Raw genomic sequence first — 14855 nt, forward strand, 5'->3', positions numbered from 1 at the left:
ATCCCAAGAAAAAGAAGCACAGGCACCATGTGAGATAAACACCTACACCTACATTCACGCATACTCCCGGAAGGCTGGTTCCTACCTTCTTCTGATACTTCTGACCATTCTGGGTTAGGAAATTCATACTGGCCCATTCGAATACGAGTCTTCATGCCCGGAGAGATGGCAAGGCCATGATTGGAATAGAAGGGGGGATACCCACAGAGCCTAAGGAACAGAAGGGCAAAGTGGGTGTTATTTAGGAACCCTGCACCAAGAATTGGGTGAGAAACAGGCTCTTCTTGTAATAGTCATAGAGAAATAGGAAACTGCTGATAAAGACACAGCACGACTCAGAAGTCTAATGTGCCAAGAATGTCAACTAAACGGCCTAGCCCATTAGCTAGTTTCTACCACCACTTAGGAACCAGAAGCCACTAAGCATCAAGTGAAGGAGTGGTACAGGGGATTCCCAGGGAATACCCCACCCAAAGGGGAAATCCTAATGCCTGCCTCTTCCTCTTGTCCTATAGATGGACAAGCTTCCCCAGCTCCCTAACGCACTGCATCCCACGCCCCAATCCACTTACAGAATATACATGATGACACCCAAGGACCACATGTCACAGGACTTGTCATACTTCTCTGGGCCCAGCACTTCCGGAGCTGCAAAGCAAAGATCACTGTAAATTGTCCTGGCTCTTTGAATCCTGAGACCTACCCTGTTTCAGAGTTCTTCACCCCATCCTGACGGAAGAGCAGCTGGAGCGGGAGGGGTTAAATAGAAGCACTCCCAGAGAAGGGACCCTGCAGTGGAAGCTGAAGTGAAAACACTGCTGAACTGCTGACAACTTGCAGTCGCATGCTGCCCACAAACATGCTTTGAGAGTTCATTCTATGAGTCCGCAGGTACTTCAGAGCAAAATCAGAATTCCCAGGCTCCACAGAGAATGTGACAGGAAGAGAACACAGACACCCAATTCTGCCCTAAGCCCTGCAGACTATTTCTATAACCCTCGGTCACAGCTGACCTCTGGCAGTCCACTTATGGTAGGGTCCCAACATGCCTAGGACCTATGGTCTCCTGAGACAAGCAGAACAAGGGGCTGGGGCAGAGCCTTGGGTAAAGACTCAATCCCTGGGCCTCTCCTGAACTCACCCACATAGTATGGTGTGTAACACGGAGTGGTCAGAGAGTTGTGACTGGTGGTTTCCTTGGCAAAGCCAAAATCAGTGAGTTTCAGAATGGCATTGGGCCTTTTGGAAGTATATAAGAGGTTTTCAGGCTGGAGAGAGAGAGAAAGATGAGTAAGTAACAACCCTGCGGAAATGCTGAGAAACCCAAGTGGAAGGATTGTGCATTCCCTTATGGAACCAACACCCCCATCCAGTCCCTCTGCACTGTACACAATGAGGACGGAGTGAGAACGAAGAAGGAGGGCATGGAGTGAGGTACCCTGCTGCCTCAGAAAGCTGTATGGGACAGTGAGATGCTGATGAGGAGACCTACCTCATCATTTTGGAGTGCAGCCAAAGAGGGCTTCATTACTAAGTTTGTGGGTCCCACTGTTCCAGAATCCCACAGACCATAGACTTGGCCACAGACCCACCCTGCTCCAAGGAACCAGGCAACCAGGGAACCAGGCAAGGGGAATCACACTGTCTCATTCATCCTCACAGCTCATGGGGTATAAATAGGTGGTACCTTGACATCCCGATGAGCAATGTTGATAGAGTGCAAATACTGGATGGCCTCACCGATGCTCTTCATGATTTCTGATGCTTCTGAAGAGAAGAGAGAAAAACACAAGCTAAAAGTCTGAAAGCTGTATACACCAGCTTGCCAATGCAGCCTCAGTCTCCAACCAACTCATAGAGACACAAGGAGCTAGAAGCTGGCGTGACCTCTCCTATAAGCAGGTCCTGCAAAGGATCTACAGTTGCCTACTGCCCTGTCCACCCAAAGCTATCCCCACAGCAGACCCTCTACCTCTTTCTGTGAATGCCTGGTCTCCTCGGTCCTGGATTCGACTAAAAAGCTCTCCACCATCGAGACTAGAAAAAAAAGGCACAGTAAAAGACCTGGCAACCAGCAAATGCCTCTCCACCCCGCACCGCACTCCACTGCCCCCAAAGAAAGTTGGACACTGATATTCTAAATTTTAAGATCTACAATGGGCTGTACCCAGAGGCAGGAGGCACCTCAGTGTGGCATGGGGATAGGTGGGGCGGAACCCAGCAGGCTGCTTACCACTCCATGACAATCAGCAGACACTTCCTCCCAGCATACAGGTTCTCATAGACATCCACAATGTGCACAATGTGCGGGCACTGGGAGGCCCTCCAGTGCAGTTCCACCTCTCTGCGAGCCTTAGGACAGTCCTGGAGCATCTGCAAGACCAGCAAGTCCTGAGTGATACAAGTCTACAGAAAATGGCTAATGACCCCCGCCCCAGGCTTGCCGGAGGCCTGTGCCCACGTGTCAGCTTTCCCAGCAACACGACAAACGTTATTTCCCCAGGCAAAGGCCACTTCCGTGGCACCTTCCCCAGTCTCTCCTGCTCTAGGACCCTAGATGACTCTGCAGCAACTTTAACCACTCAACACAAAACTCAACTTGACTCTCCAGAACCTGGACAGCAAGGCTGAGACAACTCTCATTCCCAACAGGCAGCAAGGCCTCCCATCAGCTAACAGCATGAAGTCTATGGGCAGCAGTCGCGTACTGGAGAACAGTGTCCCATGGAGACAGACTGAAAAGAACCACTACAAGAAAAGAGATGGATTCCAGGATCAGCAGGGACAGAAACCAAAACCACCCAAACCCTATAGCAGATTCAGGTAGATAGCCTCTGGAGTCAGCCAAGTACTGGTCGGAACCCCGGAGTTTACCACATCTGCAGTCTTGACTAAGTTGTGCAACTCAGTCAGTGAGCTGCCTTCCCAGCCCTGCTTCTTTCCTAGACCAGGTGTCCAGGTGCATGCAGTGAAGCTGGACCCTCAGCAGACTATAAGGCTGGATTCTGTTCGGTCTAAATCAGCTCACTGATTTCCATCCTTTTGCTACTGGCTAGCTTAGGAACAAGCCTAGGATCCAAATGGCCCAGAAGAACTCTGAAGGCAATTTACTGAGAGACAACCACAAAAAAAGCACACACACACACACTTTCCATCCTTTTGCTACTGGCTAGCTTAGGAACAAGCCTAGGATCCAAATGGCCCAGAAGAACTCTGAAGGCAATTTACTGAGAGACAACCACAAAAAAAGCACGCACACACACACACAAAAAAAAAAACATTGTCTCTCCTGCACCTGGCAGGCAGGAGCATACTGTCACCATGCTGCCAGTAAAAGGACAGGCCTAAGGCTACAGAGTAGCACACTGAGAGAAGCAAGTGAGAAACAGCAGCTCCCTGAAACATCACCAAACATCCCATTTCCTGCCAGGCACACCTGCAATGCCGGCAACTAGGAGACCAGGCAAGACAGCAAGAGTTCAAGCTCAATGTTGGTTCCAATTAATCCAAGGCAAGTCTGAGCTATGTGAGACGCTGCCTCCAAAACAAAACAAAACAAAACAAAACAAAAAAAAAAAACCAACAAATAAGAATAATTTCCTGATTGCATAAACTCTTTTAGTAGAATTCCAAAAGAATTCTGGAATTCTTTTGGAATTTGCTGGAATCAAAGTCATCCTAACACACCTCTGCTTTGTACAACGGAGTAGCCGCTTTTGCTCACAGATACGCTATGAGGATTTAAACTGTGCTCAGTATTAATAGCTATCATTTTTACTGACATGCCAGTGCAGGCCACAGATGCCAAAATCCTTACGTCACAGACCCACACAGATTTGCCAATAACATCACTCTTCCAACAGTTCTGAACATTTTGTAGGCTGAGCTGGTGAGGAAACAGGGCAGAGAGCAACCAGACAGGCAGGCAGTAGGAAGGCACCCAGGCATGTGATAAGGTGAGGGCTGGGCACTGACAAACATGAGGTCAATTCGGCTGAGCAGATAAGCAGGGAGGGCCGAGGGGATAGCTGAAGTCTGGTAACTGGTATCAGACAGCCAAAAGCAAGCAGAGGACTCTTCAACAATAAAGCTAACGTGCTTTTATGCTGTGGTCATGCTGAACCATTTCAGAGAAGTAGCCTGTCCAAGGCTAAGCTAAGAAGACAGCTATGGTCTGAATCAGGCTTGACAGACGCCAAATTCCAATTCCTTCCACCCTAATGCCCAAAGCCTAAGAGAAGGCTAGAGGCTGAACCTTCTCAGAGTGGCTTCAAAGAGTCAGCTTCCCAAGCTGAAGCCCACAAAGAATCAAGCAGACAGCTACCTCCCAAGTCAGTAAGCAGGATGCAAAAGCTTCTCCACTGTGTCACACTACCACCTTGTGGTCAAATGAGGACCTGGCACAAGCTCTGTATTTTGGGGTTTGCTGTGTGGGTGTATTTTTACTTTCCCATGCTGTAGGAGGAACAGAAAGAGACACTGGCCACTTCCATGTGCATGTAATTCAATTCAAGAAGTGACTGAACTACTAGAGGCCACACATGCTATTAAATGTCAAAACCCAATGAGACTGACAATCTGAATGTTCAGACTAGTGCAGAAGTGAGAAGAGATATGGAGGTGGGCACTGGAAGTACTTATAATTCAATTCTCTCTTCCATGCTCCATCACAGTGTAGAATGAAGTAAAAAGAATCCCATGGGCAAACTCACACCCTCACACCCTCAAACCCTGCCTCCACATCTGGCAGCAGAAGCTATCAGAGATGAGCAGCCAGGCAACCAAGGTATCAAAGCAGGTTCGTGGCCAGGCCCTTGTGTTTTCCAGAGCCAAGTGCATCACTAGATCCACATATGTCAAACACTCAGCCCCACCCCCCCACCCCTGTACAGGCCACAAGGCCAAAGTAGACAAAATCCTAAAGATGGCAGATGGTACAGGCAAGTGTGCTGAGGAAAATCAATCCTCAGGCTGGCCACTTGGTTTGGGTTCCAGGAACATAACTGTTTTAGACTCAAACAAGACCCAAGCATGGTAGCCACAGCCTGGATTCGTTCGTGGCACTGGGTGGGCCAAGTTTCCCCTCAGAGACAGGAGGGTGGGACAGACAGGGTTAGGGTCAAAAACAATCAGCAGGGGAAGGTGTGTGCAGTTCCAGCTTAAGCAGGACAAATTAATTTCCAGTAGTGTCACATACCCATAATCCCAGCACTCATGGCTAAGCAGGCGTTCTCCACCAGCCTGGGCAATACAGCAAGGCCAGGCCAGCCTGGGCTACACAAAGAGATCTTATTACAAACACAACAAAAACAACCAAGAAGCTCTACTTAGGATACTCTTCTCTTACTCTAAAATGAACCCTTTTCATACTGATGCCTTCTCTCCACGACCCAAGTTTCAAACAGGTGAAATAAGATTTGATTTTTTCAAATCCCCCCTTCTCTCTTCCTGCACCTAGTACTAAATGTATTTTCTAGTTCTCCCCTACAGAAAAAAAGGGTATTGGGGGTGTACCCTTTTCCAACTCTACTTTTGTAGTGATAATTTTGGATCCTTTAAAACACAGAAATATTGTAAGAATATGTTTTCATTTTAATCCCAAGTGTGGGGATATGGGGCTGCTTCAAAGCATCTGACTATGATTTGATTTGCCTCGTGCTCTGGCAAGGGCATGATTTTCCCAGCTGCAGACAGTTTCTGCAATTGTGTTAACATTTGGAATTCTGGGGATTTTTCAGAGGATATACAGATGCTAGGGCCCCGAGAGAGACGGGGTGGTTTGTTGCTGTTGGTCCTGGTTTGTTAAGTACTTCTGCAAGAGGAAGAAACAAGAAATCAGATCTCCTGACAGTGAAGATCAAACTTGCTCCAAGGAGCTTGATGCCCCTAATCAACAGGAAGTAGTCTAACAATAGCATCACCCCTTCCAACCCCTGGCTTTATTCAGGGATCTCTTTCCTTTCTTCTCTATCCTTTTTTCTCTCATAGCTAATTTTTTGGAGGGTGAAAGGGTGGAAGAAAGAAGAACCCACAAAGTAGCAAAGGCTGGTCACATACTTTGCCTTATTATCTAAACTCTCTTCTCCCTCCTAACAGCGGGGGTCGTGGGGTGCTTACAGGCAGGCCCCTCTCCTCCCTCACAGCAGCTGGGGGTGGGGGGTGGGAGGGACACTAAAGGCACTCCTCTCTCCTCAGAGCAGCCAGGAAGAGGGCTGCGGGCAGGCCCCTCTCCTCCAGGTAAAATCAACTGGAACAGGAGTAGGAGAATTCTCAATTCTTAGAGCAACCTAAAATTTCCCAGGAAGGCAAGTAACCGAAATGAAATTAGGTCTTATCCTCTAGAAACTTGTTCAGGTTGGAAAGATGAGGCATAACTGTGAAGTGTTGGTTTTTGAAATATGCATCGAGTTTTTCGTGGAGTTCGATATTTGTTTTGTTTCATTTAAGATGGGCTCTCCCTAAATATCCCAGACACATGCTTATCAGACCTTCACTGGATGTGAAAACTAACTGAAGCTATAAAAGACCTTCCCACCAGTCAGGCAGGCTGGGTAACATCACAGGTCAGGGCCATGAGATGCCAAGGACACTTGCAGACAAGTGTAGCACACAGAAAACCTGGACAGATAAACCCAGAACATGCAAATCTGAAGTACATGACTAAGTAAAGAAAGTCAAGAGAGGTGGCCTAAGCCCTCCAAGCAGAGAGGGGACAGAAAGCTGTCAGAACCTCAGAGTGAGCTGTCACAGCAGGTGCACAGAAGCCAAGAGAGTCTCCTGTGAAAGGTCCCCCTCCTCTATGCAGCAAGGACACTGGAGAACAAAGGGCTCAGGACCTCAGGAGTGGGGCAGAAAATAGACTTTTCCACTAAAAAACCACAGGCTCCAAGAGAAGGCCTGGAAGAAACTGCAAAGTCTGTGGTATCCATGCCAAGCTTGGAACCATTTCTGTGCCTTGGCTCAGGCCTATATGGTATGTCTGAATTTCTCTTGAGAAAAAGGTCAAAAGATATGTGTTCTAAACCAAGTGCAAAAGTCAAGGTGACCCAACAAGTATGTCAGGGGTCAGGATCAGGACAGCCCACAATCCAGGAAGAAGTCCTAGGATAGTGCAGTGAGGGAATGTGAAAAACGGGCCCTAGACTCTGGTTATATACCTCTGACTCCCTTGCCTTCCCTCCAGATCTTCCATCGTGGGATCCCCTGAAAACAGTCTAAAATCAAACCAAAAGTCAGATAGGAAAGAGACAGAGAGGAGCTTGGGCCTGCGGTACTATTGACCACCAGCAGACATGAGAACAATAGCAACGAATTAGCTGCCTACACACACTCACACACTCTGCGAACTCCAGGGAGGCGGGGGGGGGGCTGCTAACCCTTGTGCCTCCCATTTTCTCATCTTCTAAACAGGCCAATAACAGGCCTCTGGGGTCGCTACATTAAGCAAATATAATGTACACAGATGAACACTACCACGAGCGGCTTGGCACAAAGTAAGCAGTTTATCAGTGTTGTGCTATCATTATTCTGCTCCTATTCCTGTATATTAGTTCCCCTGAGATGGGCAGCTGGGATCCCAGTCACACCCACTTCACTTAGGGGTTATTCATAGCTCTAGTCACCAGCCAGCAGGAATCCAGTTTACTTGTGCAGTCTTGAGTTTTCCCTCCACATACCACTTAAAGGAAAAGCTGGAGTGGGGAAGTGCTGATTCTGATTTGATGCCAAGAGTGATGCAAAAGTCCAATTCAGGCACCAAGAGTGTTGTCTTGTTAATCAAGACCTCTGCATTTCCAGGAAGCAGTTGGGGGTCAGAGGAAAGCCCTGTGGCACCAACTCACCACTCTCTCAGTCCAGGGTGTTCAACTCGTCAATCTGGACCACAAACACTTCTTTTGTAGCACATTGCCTCGGATGCTTTGCAGGATAAAAGAAAGGAGGACCTGGAAAGTCAGCCACTGTAGGCAAGTCTCAGCAGCCTCTTGAGTGAGCACTCAAGTAGCAGCAGGCACAGCTGATGACTGAGATAGAGGGGCACCTGTCTCCAAGTAAGTACTTCCACTGTGTTAGTTCGCCTGGCTGATGCGCACTCTGAGACGGAACATCCTGTTTTATAAATGAGGTCATCCATTATAAAGTAATCCCTCCATAGAACCTTTCATCCAGCTGTGGCAGCACTGGAATATGAAGCCCTCTGTGGTAGCACTTCTGCGCAGGCAACAACCAACAAATGCACAGACTAAGCTCTCAATCTCCAGCAAGAAAGCGGCTCACCCCCAGGGTGCAGGCTCAACGTCCCCTCAATTGTCTGCCATCCTCACCCAGAAAGGAACAGAGGAGACTGAGCATGCTCAGCCATTTTCTGACCCACTCCAGCTCTACTCATTCCTATCCTAGCACCCCAGAGAGCCCTTCGCATGGAGAAGTGGAATGTCATGTCTCCTCAAAAATGTTTAGGCCTCCCCTTCCAGCATAAAGCCTGGGGAGTTGAGCCTCCACACAAAACACAGAGAAAGTAACTTAACTCTAGTTAGACAACTGTAAAAGAAGAAAGGCCTGGAGAAGTCACAAAGCTTTGAGACCAGAACATACTGTCCTTACATCATTTGCTATCTCCACCAGATCCTCAGGAGTCCACATCCCAAAGCCAGAGGGGCCCAGTGAAGAGGCACACACACACACACACACACACACACACACACACACACAAGGCCCTCATTCTGAAAAATCTAGAGTGCTAAGTGTGCACTCTCACTGGCTCAAGGGGTGAGGGTACAATGGAAAACATTAACAACTACAGCATGAGACCCCAGCCATGGGACTTAATTATATTGTAAGGAGATACACAAGCTCCAGGCACATACACATACACATACACCTACACATACACACACACACACACACACACACACACACACACACACACGCAAAATGATTATAGTCTGGAATTTGTTCTGCAAATGAAATAGAAAAGATGCTTCTATAGAAGCAGCCACGGTGGTGAGGCAGTCTCTCAACTCCCAAACCCACTGAGAGATGCCAACAGGCTAGAAAGACAGGCCACATTTCTCTCTGTGTTCCCCCAGCTCTGCTCCAGAGTACAAGAGATGACCGGCAAATTATTTGAAAAGCACATCGGCTGCTAGGGCCTTGGCAAAGCTCAATGAGGATGGCAGATGAGCTTCCCTAAACCCTGTCTCAACATCAAAGCAACAACAGACCCTGACCCCTTAGAAGCAGGCAAACGGAAGTACCACACCCAGCCCTATGTGCCGGGGCACATAGACCATACATTTGGTCAGGACATAAAAATCAACTCTCCACTTGTTACTTGATTTTATAACTATGACTGGGGAAATCTTTACCCAAAGCAACACTGACAATGAGGGATCCTAGTCCCAAAAGCCCTAAACACCCTTGCCACACTGCCCAGAAGTGACCTCCAATAAGGGTGACTCTCCCTGCTATGATCCCTCATGCCCCAGAAAGAACTGCAAAGAACTGAGGTACAAAAAAAGGGTCACACTGTAAACGAGAGATTTTCCAAAGAGTTGCAATGCACAATGGATAAATGCCACCTGAACTTTAGCAAAGATCACCAACAACATAAAAATGACTACAGGATAAGAAAGACAGTTCAATGAAAAGAAGCAGTGATGGCCAACTTAAAATGTCTGCTGCAACTCAGGAAAAGGATCACTTATTAAAAGGGCCAATAACTGCACTGGGCTGGCAAAACTTTAACATCTGAACAAACTCCTAGACTGGCAAAGATTCAGGAAACATATTCTCACTGAGGACTGAAAATTCTAATTCTGGATAAATCTGACCATACCTATCAAAACTGTTTAAATCTTAGATCCAATAATGGCCCTACACATCCTTTTCTTGAAGCACTGCAAGGGCAGGAAGCCTATTAGCACCCAAATGTCGACAAATGAAATGCTGATCAAGACGTGTAACCTGTAGACCACAGAACATGGTGCACTCAGTGGGAGACTGAAGTGGCTTCTCAGCTGTTACTATGGGAGAACAGGATGTCATTATTGGGAAAGCAAACAAGGAACCAGGTGAGGCTTGGGCTGTGTTTAATGTCCTAAGTTTTTAAATGGAACTGCACTCACATTTCATTAGTAAATGTGAAAGCACAGTTCTCAAGACAAGACACAAACACAATAACAGATTAATTTAGGTTTATTATAAGTGGGAAGGATTACGGACAGCATTTTTCTTTTGTGTAGCTCTTAAGTTTCAAGAAAGAATTAAAGAAAGAAAAAATGACACTAAACATATAACTCCCCTTGTATGTTTTGTTGACGCTTTGTTTCTTAAAACAGAGGAAAGAGAGGCTAGTAAAGATTAGTCAATGAATAAAAGCACAAACTGTCAAGCCTGATGACCTGAGTTCAACCCCAGACCCATTTGATAGGAGAGAATAGAATCACACAAGTTGTAAATAAGGGTGTGTGTGTGTGTGTGTGTGTGTGTGTGTGTGTGTTCGTGTGTGTCAGAAGAGAAAGAATATACAGCCTCATGGATGCCTACAGTCTTCTTGGAAGAATATTTTTAGTCAATAATGCTGGGCTGGAGAGATGGTTCAGTGTTTAGGAGCACTAGCCTTAAGGAAAGAGGACCTGAATTCAATTCCCAGTACTCATGGTGGCTCACAGTCATCTATAACACTACTCATGGGGATTCAATGCCTTCTTCTGGCCTCTACACATGGTGCACAGATGTGGATTCAGGAAAAATACTCACATAAAATAAAAATAAAATCTCAAAAAAAAGAGTTAACAGTGCTGATCACCAGTAAGTAGGTTCTATAGAGAAAATTGTATTTTAACACCGCCCCCGCCCCACTTTTGGTCTACTTTTTGTTTGTCTGCAATGTCTTTATGATTTTCTTTTAAAGAAGAGCAGTGTGCCTTAGGTCTTGCATTTGAACCCCTCACCTGACACTGGGTGGAGTTGGCAGGCCAGGTATCCTTCCTTCCAGAAGAAAAGGAGCAGAGTTGAAGGACAGCATGGTGATGCAGGAGGATGGACCCTCTGCACAGGTACACAGGACAGTGAGAAGGCAAAACTACATCCTGGAGAACGGAGTCAAAGTATGACAAGATAAAATAAAATAGGTCCAAACTAGCTCTGCTCACAACATCCAACCTGTGTGGAAATTAACCCTCTGCACTACTGCTCAAGAGTCCTGGGTAGTATGGTGGTTTGAATAAGAAGTGACCCCAGAGGCTCAGAGTATTGGAACACTTGGTCCCTGGTAGGTGACATTTTTAAACAATGGAAGCAGAGACTTTAGGGTGTATAGCCTTGCTGGAGGAGGACATCACTGAGGTGGGCTTAAGGGCTCACAGCCTCCTCTACTCCTTTTCTCTGCTTCCTCTGTGCTACAGAAATGTAGTTAGCCAGCTTCCTCCCCATGTAAGCACTGCATGGATTCTGACTCTCTGGAATCATAAGCCAAAATAAACTCTTAAGTTGCTTTTGATCAAATGCTTTTGATCAAAGTATTTATCACAGAAAAATAGTAATCTAATCTAGATAAGAGGATGAAAGACTAGGGGAAACAGGTGTTCCTTTCTGTTCCAACAGATGACTATGATGTAGAAACAAAAAGAAGAATTTTCATTTATACAAAACCATCTTGTGGCAGTTATACTTCATGCAAGACAATATTGCTGCATTTACACCTAAGAGTCCTACAGGATACAATCAAGCAATTTGTCCAAGTTGCTAGTAAATGATAAATCTAAGAATCACACACCAATCTTCAAGTTTTGGGTGGGTTTTGGTTTGTGTGATGGTGGTGGTTTGTTTTTTCCATAAATGAGTTTTACGGAGTCTGAGTGACGAATACTTACTGGTGTCGCAGCTCATCCATCCTAGACATCTCCTGGTGTGCTCGCTACTTTTATGTCAACTCAAGGTGGACTGGAGTCATCTGACAGGAGGGAAACCAAATTAAGAAAATGCTTCCCTAAGACTGCTGTAGGCAAACCTAAAGGGCATTTTCTTAATTAGTGATCAGCGGGGCCATATCTGGGATGGTAGTACTGGGTCTGGTAAGAAAGCAGGCTGAACAAGCTATGGGGAGGAAGAAAACTTAGGAGAGGAAAGAGTTTATAATTAGCTTATAATTCCAAGTCACACGCATCATTGAGGGAGGTCAGGGCAGAACTTGAAGCAGAAACCACGAAGGAATGCTGCTTGCTGGATTGCTTTCTTACACAGGCCAGGACCGCCTACCTGCCTAGAAATGGTGCTACCCACAGCAGGCTGGGCCCTCCTTTATTAATTAATAATCAAGACAATCCCACAGACATGCCCACAAGCCAATCCAGTCTAAGCAGTTCCTCAGTGGAGGCTTGCCCCTCAATTTGACTCCAGACTCTGTCAAGCTAATGGTTAATGCTGACTAGGACACCTTCTGAAATGCCAACCTGAGCAGGACCTGCTTTTCTGTAAGCATCTCCATTGGATAACAAAATCCAAATTCTGAATTTGGTCCTTCCACATCTACTCTCATCTCCCAACATTCCCAAGATTAAAGCTGCATTACATGTAATGACACCAGGTATTTCTGGACTCCCTCTCTTTGTAACTATTAAAAAAAAAAATCAGCACAGTGTCCTCCATTCCTGTGAACTTCTTCAGCTGCTTCAAGGCAGAGCCAGCCCCTTTTCCTTCCCATAAACTTCTAAGTCACATCATTTAATAGTTGTTTTGGCTTGAGTATAAAATGTTCCCCTGGGTTCATGTGTTAAAGCCTAGGCCTCCATCGGTGGTGCTATTTTGGGAGATTCTGGATACTCTAAGAGGTTGAGACCTGGCTGGAGAAAGCAGGTCACTAGAGGTGAGTCCTTGGATGGATCCTGTCACTGGCTCCTCCTGTCTTGCTATTATGTATCCCTGTCTGACACAGGTAAAGATCGCTCCTCTACCATATTCTTTGAAGCACATGGGGCCAACAGACCATGATCTAGACTGTCTGGAACTTGAGCCAGTATGAAACAGTCCTCAGACTGTGTTTGCTTAAGTCTTTGGTCATAACAAAGCAAGCATTAAAACACAGATGTTAATCACTACATGGCTCTTTTCCTACCACACAACAAGGCAATGTCTTGTCCATTCTTTGATTCCAAGTCTTAACCCCCACTAGATGGCAACTGAGAGGTATTCCATTGAAGAATCTGCGTGCTGACTAACCCTGAGAATATGCCCCATGACAAAACAAGGAGTGCCCTCCTTGGCTTTGTCTAACAGTACCAGTGGGTTGACTGAACACCTCAGAGACAACAAGCTTATCAAACCTGCAAGTGACAAAAGGCAAATAGAGAAGAGACCAGGAAATGTTTTAGGGAACAGGCTTTCTGTTTGTTTGATGCAACAGGAGAAAACATGAGCCAAAATCACCTCCCCAAAGTCCTGTTAATATTTCCAAAGAGTCACTACAATAGCAAAAGAATAAAGAGTCTTCTCCCAAGAGTCAGATCCAGATAGCAAGGGAGCAAAGGCCCTGCCTGCCTGGGGTGGGACCCAGTCAGTTTGCCATCATCTGTGCTGGGGCTCTGAAGAGTTTCCTACTGTTCCACCTTGAGTTCCCTCTGCCACACACAATGTATGGATAATGGCTCTACCTCACTGAGTGTGAGTAAAACGTACTTAGAAAATTATGCCTTCTTCAGCTAACTTATTTATTGTTGGTCTTTATTATTAAGCTACTTCTAAGAAGAATAGAGGGTGTAAAGAATTGTGATTAAAAGCATAGTTCCAAAATTAATTCAAATACCACCTTCAGTTGGGAGCTTGCCAGGCCGTAACCAATTATTTTACTTTCTAAATCTACATTGCCCTCAACCATTAAATGGAGACAACAATAGTACGTATCAAAGATACTCAACACTGCCTATGTCTAGTTAGTTGGGGTGGGAAAACATTGAAAATAAACTAGCATTCTTAATAGAAAACTGGTTTGAAAAAATACATGATCTAGCTATACCACAGAATGATGAAACTGCTAGAGAGATCAAATGAATATAGATACCATGAAACCACAAGCTCTTCGGATACTCTTGCCTGGGAAAGCAAGTTTAAATGTAATACACACAGTCTGATCCCATTTTTAAGTAATGTTTTGAAACAGAAAAGCAAATATATACATGCATATATGTTCACCTACACTTCTGAAAACCGAGGCAGGGGCTGGAAAGAAGCCACAACTGTTCCATGACCTAGAAGGACTAAAATTTCCTTCAAGTTATAAATGAATACAGAAATTTTAGAACACAACTTGTACTTCTTCATTTAAAACATTAGAGACATTGAGATGAGTGTTTCACTTTCTTACAACAGAAACTGTGCCTGCCTCTGTGCTGTGTTTGCCAGCTTCATAAGCTGTCTTCCTTCCCAGGTTGGGACTGGTTGGTAACTCCACACTCTGCATCCAAGAGTGAGAGTTTCCCAATGCAGAGGCCTCCTTACCGCTGCTCAGCAGAACCCCTTCCCATGGTGATGGTGGTGGGCTGCCTTCTGAGTTCCTTTCTGCACACAGTCCTGGACGGCAGCAGTATATGTCTGACACTTTTAGGTATTAGTTCTAGAATTCTACTTATATTTGGCTCCATCCTCATTTCCAGACTTACCACTTTGCATTTCTTGGCAGATATGCCATCTCTATTACTAACTATCAACTATCTGTGTTTACAAAATTCCCGATGAGTTTCTCACTAGGAGTCAATGAAGAAACACAACCTCAAACCTTCCCAGGATGTTAGCCAACCAATAACCAACTGACTTTTTAAAAAGAAAGATGATTTGTTACTACCCACTGTAAGCATCTGCCA

The 14855-nt window shown here is 45.7% G+C and overlaps 1 protein-coding gene across 1 annotated transcript in view; it reads right to left on the minus strand.

The window, feature by feature from the left end:
- The window catches only part of Mapkapk2 (MAPK activated protein kinase 2), a 42482-nt gene that overhangs the window by 2632 nt on the left and 24995 nt on the right, over positions 1 to 14855 (minus strand). Inside the window, exons 2-7 of the mRNA XM_021640131.2 lie at positions 2234 to 2373; positions 1973 to 2037; positions 1688 to 1767; positions 1142 to 1268; positions 573 to 648; positions 86 to 210 (exon numbers count right to left, since the gene is read on the minus strand). Of these exons, the coding sequence (XP_021495806.1) occupies positions 86 to 210; positions 573 to 648; positions 1142 to 1268; positions 1688 to 1767; positions 1973 to 2037; positions 2234 to 2373 (613 nt within the window). The remainder of the gene's footprint in view (positions 1 to 85; positions 211 to 572; positions 649 to 1141; positions 1269 to 1687; positions 1768 to 1972; positions 2038 to 2233; positions 2374 to 14855) is intronic.

The sequence above is a fragment of the Meriones unguiculatus genome, chromosome 18 (genome assembly GCF_030254825.1).
Source record: "Meriones unguiculatus strain TT.TT164.6M chromosome 18, Bangor_MerUng_6.1, whole genome shotgun sequence".
NCBI classification, from domain to species: domain Eukaryota; kingdom Metazoa; phylum Chordata; class Mammalia; order Rodentia; family Muridae; genus Meriones; species Meriones unguiculatus.